Below are 16519 nucleotides of genomic sequence, written 5' to 3' on the forward strand. Positions count from 1 at the left end.
AATGTTAAAAGTAGTAATCTCAGTATAATGGGGTTACAGGTTATTTTTTATCTTCTATTTCCCAACTTGTCTATAATTGCTACAGTTAAGAGCAGACTGGAGATCTTCTAGGTTCTGATTCCAGCTCCATCCTGTGACTTGGGACCAAGTAATTCTCAGTTTCCTCACCTCTACAATGAGAACAGTACTAGCATCCACTTCATAGGGCCACTGAGAGTGTTAACTGAGTAAATATGCATGTAAAGGGCTTAGCACAGGCTCTGGCACATAATAAGCACAACATTAATATTGGTTATTGTTATTACTTTGATAATAAAAAATGGCCAGATTAAAAGCAGCAGGCTGGGGTATCTGGGTGGCTCAGAGGGTTAAGCCTCTGCCTTCAGCTCAGGATATGATCTCAGGGCCCTAGGATCAAGCCCTGCATCAGGCTGTCTGCTCAGCGGGGAGCCTGCTCCCTGCCCTCTTTCTGCCTGCCTCTCTGCCTACTTGTGATCTCTGTCAAATAAATAAATAAATAATCTTCTTTTTAAATAAATAAATAAATAGATAGATAAATAAATAAAATAAAAGCAGCAGGCTTAGGCTTAAGGATCAGATAACTACCATTAATGCAACAGAGTAAGATTTAAAGGCAAAGAATAAAATTCTTCATACAAAGCTAATGACATAAGGACTTTATGTGAGAGTCCTAACTAAAATTATGAAGTTTTAGATTTTACCTGACTGAGCTCTTCCTTGTTGTTTTCTGAACAGTTTAGCATCATTAACAGTTCAGGCTGCTTCCTTTTCAGCTGATCAAGGAGCTGTTCACGTGGTTCAGTTCTCACCAGTGTCGACGGGTAGACGTAATTTTTCCTCTGTGGTGTTGTACCTTTAGTGGACATTATATAAATGGGAAAAGACTGAAGTGTGGGATAGGAGTAAGATTTTTTTTTAAGTTAGGCTGTATACTTCCCCATGAGTCTCTATCTTCCAAAGACATAACTATTGCCACACATGGGAATTAGCCTGTTACTCATCAGGTACGGATTGCTTTACAACTACTATTTCCTAACTTGACAAATGATCTTAAATGGACTCAATTATTTTCAGGATTCAACCTACCCCCAAACATGAAATTATCCATCTCTGAGGATGCACAAAAGATGTGCTGTAGGCTCTAAAAGGAATCAGAGTGTTCTGAGAAATGGCAGGATTCCTGGAATAAGTAGTTTTCCCCCAATAAGATCTTTGATAGGATGATCATTTCACTGTAAATTTGGTAGTAGCTAAATATTAAAGATTTTAAAGATTTTATTTATTTGAGAGAAAGAGAGAGAGAATGAGGAGAGGGAGGGGCAGAGCCACAAGCAGACTCCCCACTAAGCACAAAGCCTGACACGGGGCTCATTCCCAGGACACTGAGATCATGACCTGAACTGAAGTCAGATACTCAACCTACTGAGACACCAAGGTGCCCCGCAATTATATTTCTTTATAATGAACTCATGCTCTCATATTTTCCACAAGCACTTCTTTGTCTTTTTGCTTAGCACTTATATTCCTAATTTCATTGAAAAGTGGAAACAGGGGTGCCTGGGTGGCTCAGAGGGTTAAGCCTCTGCCTTTGGGATCAAGCCCCAGCGTCCCGGGATCAAGCCCCATACTGGGCTCCCTGCTCAGCGGGAAACCTGCTTCTCCCTCTCCCACTCCATGCTTTTATTCCCTCTCTCTGTCAAATAAATAAATAAAATCTTTAAAAAAAAAAAAAGAAAGAAAAGAAAAGAAAAGTGGAAACAAATATTATAGGGCTCTTAAGGAGAAAATAAACTAACATTCTCTAGCATCGCCTCTTTTCATAATTGCTTTAAAAAAAAGCTTTGAAGTATAATTTACATACCATAAAATCTATTCAGTGATTTTTAGTATTTATGGGGTATGCAACCCTAAATGCAATCCAAATAATCGTTCGATTACTCATCCTGTTAAATAGTTTGCATATCTTCTTCCATGAAGGCTTTTCTAAATCATCATAGCCTAAAATAATCTTTGCCATCTCTGATAAAATGAGAGGTACACGTAAGACAATGCACAATATGATAAGCTTTTTCCATTAAACTAGATTTATGTAATTACATTCGTCTACTATTTCTGGTATTAAAATGTTTTACAAACTGTGCTAGATAGATGGTTGTTGGATTTTTTTTATATGCTTTTAAAAGATCTTCTCTTTGGGCCACCTGGGTGACTCAGTTGGTTAAGTGTCTGCCTTCGACTCAGGTCATGATCCTGGTTACCCTGGTCGGGCTCCTTGCTTGGCAGGGAGCCTGCTTTTCCCTCTCCCTCTGCATGGTGCTCCCCCTGCTTTTGTTCATGCTCTGTCAAATAAATAAAATCTTAAAAAATAAGTAAATAACTAAAGGGGTGCCTGCCTGGGTGGCTCAGTTGGTAAAGCTTCTGATTCTTGATTTTGGCTCAGATTGTGATCTCAAGCCCCCCTTGGGCTCTGTTCAGCCTGAAGTTGGCTAGTCCCTCTCCCTCCCCCTCTGTTCCCACCCTGCTTGCACACACTCTAAAATAAAATCTTAAAAATAAAAGTAAATAGGGCGCCTGGGTGGCTCAGTGGGTTAAGCCGCTGCCTTCGGCTCAGGTCATGATCTCAGGGTCCTGGGATCGAGTCCCGCATCGGGCTCTCTGCTTGGCAGGGTGCCTGCTTCCTCCTCTTTCTCTGCCTGCCTCTCTGCCTCCTTGTGATCTCTCTCTGTCAAATATATAAATAAAATCTTTAAAATAAATAAATAAATAAATAAAGTAAATAAAAATCTTCTCTAAACAAAACCTGTGCCCTAAATATTTATAAAATCTTATTGATTCTAATGTCCAAGTTTTATTACAAGTTTTATGCCCAGTACATGTCACCTATATCATGACATCTAATCTTGATTAAAAATACTTTAGGGTTGGGGCGCCTGGGTGGCTCATTGGGTTAAAGCCTCTGCTTTCGGCTCAGGTCATGATCCCAGGGTTCTGGGATCGAGCCCCACATCGGGCTCTCTGCTCAGCAGGGAGCCTGCTTTCCTTCCTCTCTCTCTGCCTGCCTCTCTGTCTACCTGTGATCTCTGTCTGTCAAATAAATTTAAAAAAAAAAAAAAAAAATTAAAAAAAAATACTTTAGGGTTCCATTTTTTCCATTTGAGATGACTGCAGGGAGATGGCAAATTCCTATCAGGCAATGGCAGGATCTGGTTTTTCTGAACATCTGGCACAGTACAAGGTTGACTTCAACTTCAAAAATGTTAATTCTTTTTCCCTTTAAAGTACCTGTTGGGATATCCAGCTTCAGATCCTGTTGTAGAAAGCAATTAAGCTTAGTCAAACCAATTTTTATGGTTTCATTAAGTTCTAGACTTTGTGTCATTAACTTTTCTTCATCAGTAGTTATCTGATCAAAAAAAATGTTACGCTGGTTCTCATTAACTGCTTTATGTTCATTTAATTTTTCAGTGATCTCTGATCTGGCAGCCTCACAACCTTGGTTTATAACCTGTAAATGATGCAAATGAGCTTTCATTATTAAAATCAAAGTTGTCAGCATTTTATTCAACATATTATTTCCTTACCTTGAAATTTTCCATAGTAAAAACTTTGAAGAACATATGCAAGAGAAGAGAGAACAGTAGAATTCCCCCTTGTATTGACCACCCAGTTTCAACATTTATCAAACAAGATTAGCCACTTGGGGTATATAGATCAAAAAGATTAACCACTCCTCCTCCTCCCATAGAATTATTTTAAAGCATATCCTGTATCATTTCATCCACTTACTTCAGCATACATCTCTAAGAGTTAAGAACTTTTTTAAGACCACTCTCACATATAAAAAACTTAGCACTGACTTCTTTTTATCAAATGTCTAGTCAGCATGCAAATTTTACCAATTATCTCAAATGTTTTTCACAATTTATTTAAATTTATCATTAGATTTGGTTGATCTGTCTTAAGTAGATGACCATATAATTTATCACCTAAACTGGGATACTTTTCAGAGTGAAAAGGGCCCTTCTTAATAACAATTACCTCCAAACAACAGATGTAAACAAGGACTATCCCAGGCAAACCAGCTCTTAAGATGCTCTGGCTTTTTTTAAGATTTTATTTATTTATTTGACAGAGATCACAAGAAGGCAGAGAGGCAGGCAGAGATAGAGGAGGAAGCAGGCTCCCTGCGGAGCAGAGAGCCCGACGTGGGGCTCAATCCCAGGACTCTGGGATCATGACCGGAGCCGAAGGTAGAGGCTTTAACCCACTGAGCCACCCAGGCGCCCCAAGACCCTCTGGTCTTAACTCTCTTTTAATATAGGATACCTTACCTCATACCTTTTTAATTGTTTGGCAAGAATATTTTGTAGGTGGTGCTAAAAGCACATATACCTGGTTCCATCTCTCATGTTAAGATTAATCCATTGGGGCACCTTGGTGGTTCAATCGGTTAAGCGGCTGCCTTTGGCTCAGGTCATGATCCCACATTCCTAGGATCAAGCCCCACATCGGGCTCCCACATTAGCAGGGAGCCTGCTTCTCCCTCTCCCCCTGCCTGCCACTCCCCTGCTTGTGCTCTCTGTCTCTCAGTCAAATAAATAAAATCTTAAAAAAAAAAAAAAAGATTAATCAGTTGAGGCACCTGGCTGGCTCATTTGGTAGAGCATGCAGCTCTTGATCTCAGGTTTGTGAGTTCAGGGATGGGAGTAGAGTTTACTTAAAAAAAATAAATATAATTTTTAAAAAGGAAAGAAAGAAAAAAAAAGATTAATTAGTGAGTTCCCATGTCATCACCCTATTAATTATAAAGCTCACAATCAAGGGGTGCCTGCCTTCTCAGTCAGAATGGCTCAGTCAGAAGAGCATGAGACTCTTGATCTCAGGGTCATGAGCTTGAGCCCCATGTTGGGTGTAGAGATTACAAAAAACAAAAACAAAAACCAAAACCCACAAAACTTGAAAAAAAAAAAGAAATAAAAATTCTCCATCAGTTTTTATCAAATGGTTTGGACAGTAACTAATATCCACAGGGGTTATCTCACAAGGATTGCAAATGGTGGTTTTCAAATTCTTTCATTTCTTCTGCATTAGTTGGGATTCTTCTATGAAACACTTTTCTTCATCCACTATCCTGCTAATCCATGATAGAATTCTTTTGGCAAAGACACATGGTTGCTCAACTGTTTCCCTTTATTTACCAGTTTTCAAAATAATGCACTGTTTCCCTAACATGATCCAAAAAAGACCTATGAAATTTTTATGAATTCCTAAGCTTTATTATATTTAATCGATTTTAATCTATTATAGCAATTATTCCTTTTGATACTCAAATTATACTATCTTTAAACAAAGGAATGTCATCAGGGGCGCCTATGTATTTTTGATACAACCCCACTAATCTTTAATAGCTCTCTTACTTTTTGGTATGACAGGACCTCTAGGCTTATCTGGTATAATTTTCTGTTTCAACCTGAAATCAGCTATTTCTCCATTAACCTTGGTTCCTTTTGGTAAAAATAATAGCTTATGTACAGCTTAAAATACTTACTTTTTAAAAAAAACTTATATTCTTTTACCTAGTTCCTGAGAATATTAGTAAAATCCTTTTATAGCACAGAGAGAAAAACCAAGCCACAAAGGCCTTATGCAAGTGTTCAGATCAAGCAAACACACAAACCTATCAAGTATCCTTTGAGCAATAAGAACAATATCCTAAATATTTAAAGCAGTAACAGGTTTGAATTATATTAAAAAAAACAGGGTGCTCTTAACTGAAAGCATTAATGAGTCAAAAACCAAGGATACAGGACAGATCAGACACAGGAGTTAAATAATTTCAAACTCTAGGAGACAGGTACATAATAAACTAGATCATGTAATACTAACTATTATGCTTAAAATTTTAATTCATGATTTAAAACATCATCTGTTTTGAAACCAATTCTTAGCCAAGAGTATTTAATTTTCTGATGATCACTATTCCCTCCAAAGTAGGTTCCAATTACAAAGTTATTACCTTCAATAAGTTCTGAAGTTCTTCTTCCCTTTTATTTAAACAAGATACCCACTGTTCAGAAAAAGAAAGCGTGCTTGTGCTCAGGGCCTCACATCTCTGTTCAGTCTCTTGAGATATTACTTCAAGGCTGTTACCAAGTTTATCACAGTGTTGCACAGACTCTTCAACCAATTTTGTACCTTCTTGATTAAAGTGTCTGAGTTCCTGTGATAAGCCATCACAATCAGCACAAAATTGTGCATTATAAGAGGTTGTTTTGCTGATTATATCCTTAGATTTCCTATAGAAAAAAAGAACAATATTGTTAAAACAGAAAACTTAGACTCAAAAGGCCTATAGCTTGCCCAAAATCACCCAGTCCAAAAATGGTGTATTTGAACCCAGGCAGTCTGGCTCTAGAGCCCGTGTTCTTAATGACTCTTTTATGTTGAGAATGGATGCTTTGGCCAGTGTCTCTTCATAGCAGACTGACATCATATCTGTCATTAAATGACCATTATAAATGTCTTTTCTCATAAAACCTTTCCCAGCTCTCCTCCAGATATGAAGCCTTACTTTGTACCTCTTAGAGTAATGACTATACAGTTACTAAAATAAAATCTGCCATGTGTTTTATTCCTCCTACTAGGTTATGTTACTTAAGGGCATCACCTGCGGTCTCTAGTCTAGTCCCTAAACTGTCCACAATCAGTCTGTCATTCTGTTCTTCAGCAGTTTTACCTTGCCTATGACCTTAAATAAATGGTAAAAATTATAAATGTTATAAAACAAAGTCAACTATAAAGCTTTCTACTAAGAAAGAAGATTATATTGGGGTGTGACAAACTATACACCTAGTGTACATAGTACAATGCAACATAACCCTGAAAGAAAAGCAAAGTCCTCTGAAGACTTCAGAGTTGAACTTTGGTGAATGAAAGTTACCCTCTATTACCACTAGATGGTACACCATGTGAGGAAACCAAATGAGGAAGCAAACAGGTTGAAAATCGAAGTTCAGCTGCAGGTTAAATGGAAATGATTGAAAAAGGAAAAGAAATTCAAGTGAAAAGCTTGGAGACTATCAACATAAATCTAGTCCCTCAAGGAATCACAACCTAGTAGGAAGATGGAATTTATTCATGAGTGACTACCATCCATGACAGTAAGTGCCACGGGCAGTGGGTCTCGAACTTTAGTATATATTAACCTCCCCGAAGTTCCTGGGCCCTACACAGGACTTACACAGTCCCTGGACCACACTTTGGAAACCATTGGTATAGTCAATAAATGTCAGGAAGATAGGGAAAATGGCTTGCAGAGAGCTTAAAAAGAGTGTTCCCCAGCCATTTCAATCCTATTATACTATTCCCTTCAGAGCTATTGAAAAAGCCAGAAATCCTTAAGTCTAGACACTAGAAAAAAAAAGTGGGGAAATGCTTTCTGGACTCAGAGTCTAGAAAAAAAGAGTTCAGAATGGAGCATGGTATAATGAACAGGATCAACAACAGAACTGGAAAATCAATGATAGGAGTTAGGTAGTAAAAGAGGTGATAGCTAGAATTCTAGAATAGCACTATTCAATAGAATATAATATGAGCCATATAATTAAAAAATTTCTAGTAGCAAAAAAAAAAAAAAAAAAAAAATTCTAGTAGCCACATCAAAGAAGGAAATAAAGGGGTGCCTGGGTGGCTCAGAGGGTTAAAAGCCTCTGTCTTCCACTCAGATCATGATCCCAGAATCCTGGGATCAGGCCCCGCATTGGGCTCTCTGCTAGGCGGGAAGCCTGCTTCCCTCTCTCTCTCTCTCTCTCTGCCTACTTGTGATCTGTCTTTCCAATAAATAAATAAAATTGGAAAAAAAAAAAAAGGAAATAAAGTGATCAGAGTAACACTGCCCTGGGTGTATACAGCATATGCAAAAGCAAAATATATGAAAACAATGCATAAGAGACGGGAGGAAGAAATCGGGAACATATTGTTATAAGTTCCTTTTATCACACATGAAACAGCAAATTACTTAAAAGTGTATTAACATTATTTAAAAATGTGTATCATTAATCCTAGAAAAACTACTTTAAAAAGGTAAATTTTTTTTTTTTTAAAGATTTTATTTATTTATTTGACAGAGAGAAATCACAAGTAGGCAGAGAGGCAGGCAGAGAGAGAGAGAGGAGGAAGCAGGCTCCCTGCTGAGCAGAGAGCCCGATGCGGGACTCGATCCCAGTACCCTGAGATCATGACCTGATCTGAAGGCAGCGGCTTAACCACTGAGCCACCCAGGCGCCCTAAAAAGGTAATTTAAAAGCATAAACAATAAGACTTGCCTCGGTAGCTCAGTTGGTATAGTGTCTAACTCTTGATTTCAGCTCAGGTCATGATCTCGGAGCCTGCTTAGGATTCTCTCCCTCTGCCCAGCCTCCACCCCCCACCACCACTCTCATGTGCACTCTCTCTTAAAAAAAAAAAATATACTGGGACGCCTGGATGGCTCAGCGGGTTAAAGCCTCTGCCTTTGGCTCGGGTCACAATCCCAGGGTCTTGGGATCGAGCCCCGCATCGGGCTCTCTGCTCAGCGGAGAGCTTGCTTCCTCCTCTCTCTGCCTGCTTCTCCGCCTACTTGTGATCTCTGTCAAATAAATAAATAAAATCTTTAAAAAGAAAAGTATAAATGATAAATCAATGAAGAGATAAAATGAAAACATAAAAACACTCAACTTAATTAGGAAAAGAATAAAGGACACAAAGTACAGAATAGGCAACAAATAGAAAACAGCACCATGGTAGATTTTAATTCAACTATCCCAATACTTCAAATGAAAATGTACCAGTTAAAAGAGGTACATTGTTAAATATAATGAAAAAGCAAGGTGATATCTGCAAGAAATTCATTTTAAATATAAAGATATAAAGACGCAGGCCAAAAGTGAAAGGATGGGAATACATTACATGTAAATAGCAACCAAAGAAAAGCTAAGTACTTATATTAGTTTCAGACAAAGTAGATTTCAGGACAAGGAAGATTATCAGGGATAAAATGGGACATTACATGATGGTGTAAAGCAGTCAGTTCTCTAAGACATATCAACCCTAAATGTGTACGCATCTAACAATAGAGCATCACATATATGCAGCTAAAACTGATTAAACTGATGAGAAACAGACAAATCTAAAATTATAACTAGAGATTTCAATACCCCACTCTTACTACTTGATAGAACAAATAGGTAGAAATTCAGTAAAGGGATGCCTGGGTGGCTCAGTGGGTTAAGCCTCTGCCTACAGCTCATGTCATGATCTCAGGGTCCTGAAATCGAGCCCGGCATCGGCTCCCCCCCGACCCCGCCTGCTTCTCTGCCTGCTTGTGATCTCTCCCTCTCTGTCAAATAAATAAATAAAATCTTAAAAAAAAAAAAAAAAAAAGAAAGAAACTCAGTAAGGATACAGATATACAAATAACACTATCAATCAACTAGACTTAATTGACCTATATAGAACATTTCATCCATCAAAAGCAAAATACAAAATTTTTCATATGGGTAGAACCAAGCAATACCAGAATGCAAGGGTTCTGAAAACAAAACTGTCTTTGGAACTAAAGCTCACAAAACTGGGCCAGGACCTTCATATTAAACTTAAAAGTGAATGCCTGCCAAAAAAGACTTAAGTTGGATTCTGAATCTCTTAACATAACCAAAATGTTCAAGATACAGTCAAAACCATTCCAGAAAATCACAACTCCAATGAGACAAGACAACAGGTGCCAAAACAGATAATTCCAATGCTGGAATAATCTGTCAAGGATTTTAAAGCAGCCATATAAAAATATTTCAGTGGAAAAAAAAATTTCAGTGAACAATTAAAACACTTTTGGAAAAAATAAAACCTTGGCAAAGAAACAGAAGAGATGAAAAAAAGAATGAAGTGAAAATTATAAAACTGAAAAACCCAATAACTGAAATATATAAAATACCTCTTTGAATGGGTTCTACAGTAGGTTAAAGAGGACAAAGGAACACGAAGACAGTTCATAAAATGCCCTCAATCTGAGGTGGCTCAGCTGGTTAAGCCACTGCCTTCAGCTCAGGTCATGATCCCAGAGTCCTGGGATCGAGTCCTGCATCAGGTTCCCAGCTCTGTAAGCAATCTTCTTCTCCCTCTGACCTTCTCCCCTCTCATCCTCTCTCTCACTTTCTCTCTCAAATAAATAAATAAAATCTTAAAAAAAATTTTTTTTTACTCAATCTGAACAACAAAGAGAAAATAATCTATCTATAGCCTCAGAGACCTATGGAATCACAATAAAAAATCTAACATGGGTATCATCAAAACCCTAGAAGCAGAGGAGAAAGTATATGGAGCTGAAAAACACTAAAATAATGGATGAAAATTTCCACACCTGGTGACAAGCGTAAGTGTACAGATTCAAAAAGCTGAGTAAATCCAAATAGGATAACCTCAAAGAAATATGTAAGACGACACAATAGAAACAAACCTCCAAAAACTAAAGGCAAAGAAAAATATCTTGAAAGGAGCTACAGAGAAATTCCAATTAATCACGAAGGCCAATCCCAACTGAGGGACACTGTACTAAAAAAATATTCTATGCTGTTGAAAAGGAAAGGTCATAAAAGATAAACACTATGAAACTACTCCAGATTAAAGGAGATTCAAGAGACATGACAACAAAATGTAATGTGTGATCCTAGATTAAATCCTAGACCAGGAGGACAATTTTTTTCTTTTCCTATAAAGAACATCAGTGAGATAACTGGCAAAATTTGAATCGGGTCTGTAATACTAGATAACAGGAGTTACCAATACTGATTTTCTGATTTATAATAATTATAGTAATATAAGAGATTATCCTTATTTTTAGGAAATATAGACTGAAGTATTTAGGGAAAGTGAACATTATGTCTGCAATGTATACATAGCTAGTTCAGAAAAGATACCTAGACATAAAATATTAGAGGGGGCTGGGAAGAAAGAAAGGGAATGAGAATGAGAAAGTAAACATAATAAAATGTTAAAAGAGAAATTGAGTTGATAGTATTTGTACTGTTTGAAACCTTCTATTCTGAAATAACTTCAGGCAGGAGGAAAGTTAAAGAAAACTAAAAACTGCTTACTGTTCTGTATTTTCTTGGATGCTACCTAGTGGTTTCTGGATGTTTTCACACTTTTCCTCCAAGGCACAGAATCTCTCTGCCCAAAGATTGATTAACTGGCAAAGTTCCTGTAAGAAAGATATAGAAGTCATAGATGAGAATTATACAAATTCTTGACAAGAGAACTTTAATTTCACTTCTCACCCATAGAGGAAAGCTGTGTAACTGATATTAAAAGGATAATATGATTGGAATTTTTCAAAAAGTAAACAATTAGCAAACTTTGCTACTTCAACTATCAATTAGTAACAAATTACTTTCAGTGTACCTCAAAACTAAGCAAATACACCACCATGTCCCCTTATGCTCTAAGAACCACTCTGACAGGGATACAGCACCAGCTGCTTCTTAACTGATAACATTACTATGAGAGAAAAATACTGAAAATCTGATGGGCCCAGCAGTCCAAAAATAGTAATCATTACTTAAATTAAAGCATTTTACAGAATTTAGCTAGGTCATTTTAATAAAATCTAATTTTACCTTTGCTCGTCCTAGGCATCTTTAAAAACAAGTTCTTCTAAGGCACACAACATGATAGGAATTTAAACTTACAAAATAAAGCAGCTACACTAAAGGCCATGGAAATGCTGAACACACACCCAGCATTCTTGTTCACTGTTCAGTCCATCAGTTGACCAACATCTCTGAAATACACATCAGCTGACAGTACATATCCAAGACTGCTTACAAATAATGTCTGTCAGTATTTTTATAGTCTCAAAGTAGAGGAAAATGAAGGTATTATCCGATTTATATACATGTAGGTAGGTGTTCAGGGTTTTACATAACTGTTTTGTTAGTGCTGACTTCAAGTTCTAGAATATCTGAGAAACAGCTCACATAATAAATTTAACTTCCATACGGGCGCCTGGGGGGCTCAGTGGGTTAAAGCCTCTGCTTTCGGCTCAGGTCATGATCTCAGGGTCCTGGGATCAAGCCCCACATCGGGCTCTCTGCTCAGCAGAGAGCCTGCTTCCTCCTCTCTCTCTGCCTGCCTCTCTGCCTACTTGTGATCTCTGTCTGTCAAATAAATAAATAAAATATTAAAATATTAAATAAATAAATAAATAGATTTAACTTCCATAAAGCCAGGGAAGTCTAATCATTCATGTTAAAAATACTTTCTGGATCACAGGTGTTCTTGTTTTTAAATAGCTGCTTATCAGTTTTAAACATTTCAAAACAGCTCATATATAAAAAGCCGATCTATCTTAGACAGGAATAAGTACATACTGAGGGACTCAGGAAATGTTAACATTATTTTTACTAATGTGATGTTAATCTTTTCTCCAAAGAGTTTCCTGCTTATCAATTAGGGAAACGAATACTCTAACTTCAAACCTGCTTTAACTCTTGCCTAAAAATCTGGGATTTATTTCCTTTTTCGTTTTGGATGACATGGATATGAAATCCCTTTCCCTTACTTCCAAAGAAAAAGAAAACTCTATTACTCACTGAATCATGTCAATAGTTTTATTGACCAAAGAGTTCTGTCATGTAATAATTAGCCTCATTTAGTAAAATTTTACACACTCATTACTCAGGCCTTAGGAATACCAGGTGTTATTTTCTATATATGTCATCTTACAGATTATGACTTACCTAGTTTGTAGTTTTGGTTTTGGTTTAAAGCCTAATGCATGCAGTGAAGAACAGCTTACATGGAAGAAGGTCATAAATCACATTTACAATCAATAAAAATTAAGAATCATATTAATTGGATGCCTCGGTGGCTTAGTCAGTTAAGTGTCCAACTCTTGGTTTCAGCGCGCAGGTCATGATTTCAGGGTCATAAGATTGAACCCTGCATGGAGCCCAGTGTGGAGCCTCTTAAGATTCTCTGTCTCCCTCTGCCTCTGCCCTTGCCCCCACCACGAGCGCCCATGAACTCTCTCCTGCTCTCTCTCAAAAAAAAAAATTATATTAATTTGCTACAATTCAAATGTCTGACATCGATGATACAGAAATAATAACAGGATACAGTTTATGAAAGAAAATAACTATCTATGTTACCCTAGAAAAAACCAATTTATCAAATTATACTATAGATACATATTCATTGTAAATACTTCTAATTGCACCCCCAGAGGTTTATTTCTCTAGCTGCATCCTGGTGTGATGAAAGATAATCTTATTGGTCTTTTATTTTTATTTTTTTAAAGATTTTACTTATTGTTTATGTGAGAGTGAGAGTGTGTGTGAGCAGGAGGAGGTGTGGAGGGGGAGGGAGAGGCAGAGAGTCTCAAGCAGACTCCCCTGAGTGTGATGCAGGCTCAATCACACAACCCTGAGATCATGACTTGAGCTGAAATCCAGAGCTGAACGCTTAGCAGACTGAGCCACCCAGGCACCCCCCTCTTGTTTGTCTTATAGATCTTTAGCATAGGGTTCTAAATGTAGCAAATCCTAAAATATTAACTGGTCAAGAAAAGCATTCTTAAGTATTTTTTATTAATTATTGTTATAAGCAAGAGTGGCTATGACATCTTCAGGTTTCTAAATTAGTTTTACAGCATTCAGATTACATGACAGGGATTATCAAGTTAAAGATTATAAAACTTTTAGGGGCACCTGGGTAGCTCAGTGGGTTAAAGCCTCTGCCTTCAGCTCAGGTCGAGATCCCAGGGTCCTGGGATCGAGTCCCACATCAGGCTCTCTGCTCAGCAGGGAGCCTGCTTCCCCCTCTCTCTGCCTGCCTCTGTGCCTTCTTGTGACCTCTGTATAATAAATAAATAAAATCTTTTTTAAAAAAAGATTATAAAACTTCCTTTTTATGCTCCCCAAATCACCTAAATGAGATACCTGTGAATGGATTTTTTTAATTGTCTTCAGGTCTTCAGTTAAGTTTTCACATAGCTTCTGAGATTCAGCCAAGGAAGAAATTGTATTTTCTTTTAATTCGTGTAGATTGTTACACAGTGTACTGAGAAAGCCATCCATTTCCTTTTTCTGATCTTCTATCTTTGAAGGAAAAGGTTTCTTTTAATTAAAAAAACTCTTTTTTGTTGAACACTTGTGAAACAGAACACATATAAAATGGAACACATACAAGCTAAAAAACAGTATGTAAAGTCTTGCCTTTCCAGCCGCTGAAACCCCAGTTTCACACTCACCTTCAAGAGACCATTGCTATAATTTTAAAATACTTCCAGAGATATTTTATGCATATTTAGGCAGATATGCAGACAGATGCATGTATACATGAATATGCACATCTTCCCTGACCCAGGACAGCATGCTATATATGCTCCTACATAAATGCACTATTGTGAAGATCATTCTCCCATTTTTCTTAGCCATGATTCTGTTGATCACATCAGTGGCAGCAAGCATCTTATTTCCTCCCAACTCACAACTTATGGCTTTTGCATGTATACAGATGTGGCCACACAGATAGTTAGAATTCCTTTCTTAAACAATTTGATTTTGAGAAATGAAGAACAGTATTTGTTACCTTACTGGCCACTGTCAATGAAGTCTTGAAAATATGCTTTAGTTGACTGTTTATTTCCAGTATAGATGCCATCGCAGGGGATAAAACTGTTTTCAGTGAAGTTAGAAGGTCAGTCTTAAGTACATCCTGGTTAAAAAGAATATTTTCCCTTCCATAAGTGTGGCTGGTTAAATGACAGTATCTTAAATACTTTGTTAACACATGCATAGTGAAATCCTAAGTTCCCATTCTCTAATCTTTATAGCCTATAGAGCTTATTTGTTTCTAGAATTTATATTCATCTTAAGTTACTTAATCCTACTTAACAGTAATTAAGAAAATGTTAATGTAGTGTATGATAGACTCCTAACAGTCTAATGGAATAGAAGTCCAAATAATTCAGAAGAGGGGAAAATGACAATCATTTGATAAGATCTCAGCATTGCAAATAAAGGAAATTTTTAAAAAAACTGCACAAGGGGCGCCTGGGTGGCTCAGTGGATTAAGCCGCTGCCTTCGGCTCAGGTCATGATCTCAAGTCCTGGGATCGAGCCCCGCATCGGGCTCTTTGCTCAGCGGGAGCCTGCTTCTCTCTCTCTCTCTCTGCCTGACTCTCTGCCAACTTGTGATCTCTCTCTCTGTCAAATAAATAAATAAAAATCTTTAAAAAAAAAATAAAAATAAAAATTAAAAAACTGCACAAGTACATTTTAACAAAATAAATTTCAATAAGTTTAGGTTACTAGTCAAAAAGGCTGAGACTGAATAGCCTTCAAAGGTAGGTTTTGAGCTAGAGGTATTTAACTTTGAAGAACTGGTGACTTATATCCTATTGTATCTGAAGAACTTGTCAAGGTTCTTGTGCTTGTCAGGTAAATACGAACTTGAGAATGTAGATTGGGCTTTCTTTTTTTTTAGATTGGTAATTTTCACAAAAAAGGAAAAAACTTCAACCTTAAGTTCCCTTCACTTGGGCAGGGTGAGGAACTATAACAGAAACAATTAGTGAAGAGTGAAAGGAAAAGGCTACTGGCACTCTTTAGGAAAGAAAAGCTATCATCATTTCAACTCCTGCTGTGGGAGCAGCAGTCATCTTGCAATCATCCGACTCCAGCAGTGTTTCCAAGGTGGTATATAACTTGGTAGGAAGACACCAATAAATACAGTCTTGCATTTAGTGCATGACTCAATTTCCTAAAAGTTAGTACCAACTAAGCATCTTTTAACTTCGTCAAATTTGGGTGTCATATAAGGACTGAATCTGGGCAGTGTTAACTAATACTTGTAGTTATTTACTTGGAAAATGTTCAACAGATATTGTTAGAATCAAAAGGGGAGGCAGAGAGCCTACCTAAAGAAGAAAACAAGAAATATGGTCAAGGACTTCCTACGCAAATCTTACAATTACAAAATAAAGAGTATTATTCAAATCAGCTATGAAGGAGGTAATATTAGTGTAATTGGATGAGTGGCTTCTACAGAACTATGAAAAAAATCTTTACAGTTAAGGGCTTGATCACAGAGATCTGGCCCCATAAATTGTCATATGTGTTCCTAGAATTCTAGCAGTTATTTTTCTTGCACTTTTCTGTATTACCATTACTTTAAAATCAACCATCTAACATCCCCCCTGGCTGGGTCAACTGCAACATCAACATAACCAATCCAGAACCCTTGAGGAAAAGGAAATTTACCAATTTCTAAGCCAACTAACAACTGATGGGTCCCCTGAATTCATCTAGTGGTGCCAAAACTGCCCTTTCTAGTTATTAGGCTTGTTAACTCCTGCTCTTAATGTTACAAGATGTAAGTGAAAAGGGTTTCAAAGGTTTGTTGGCACTTAGAAGTTAATCTCTCTAGAAAAAAAGAAAAAAAGCAGAGATTTGCTTTTAAA

The 16519-nt window shown here is 37.2% G+C and overlaps 1 protein-coding gene across 1 annotated transcript in view; it reads right to left on the reverse strand.

Moving 5' to 3' along the window:
* The window catches only part of KIF11 (kinesin family member 11), a 41886-nt gene that overhangs the window by 3967 nt on the left and 21400 nt on the right, over positions 1–16519 (reverse strand). Inside the window, exons 15-20 of the mRNA XM_059169447.1 lie at positions 14647–14772; positions 13995–14153; positions 11151–11257; positions 6038–6317; positions 3304–3526; positions 723–874 (exon numbers count right to left, since the gene is read on the reverse strand). Coding sequence (XP_059025430.1) covers positions 723–874; positions 3304–3526; positions 6038–6317; positions 11151–11257; positions 13995–14153; positions 14647–14772 — 1047 coding nt within the window. The remainder of the gene's footprint in view (positions 1–722; positions 875–3303; positions 3527–6037; positions 6318–11150; positions 11258–13994; positions 14154–14646; positions 14773–16519) is intronic.

This window comes from Mustela lutreola, chromosome 4 (assembly GCF_030435805.1).
Source record: "Mustela lutreola isolate mMusLut2 chromosome 4, mMusLut2.pri, whole genome shotgun sequence".
NCBI lineage: Eukaryota > Metazoa > Chordata > Mammalia > Carnivora > Mustelidae > Mustela > Mustela lutreola.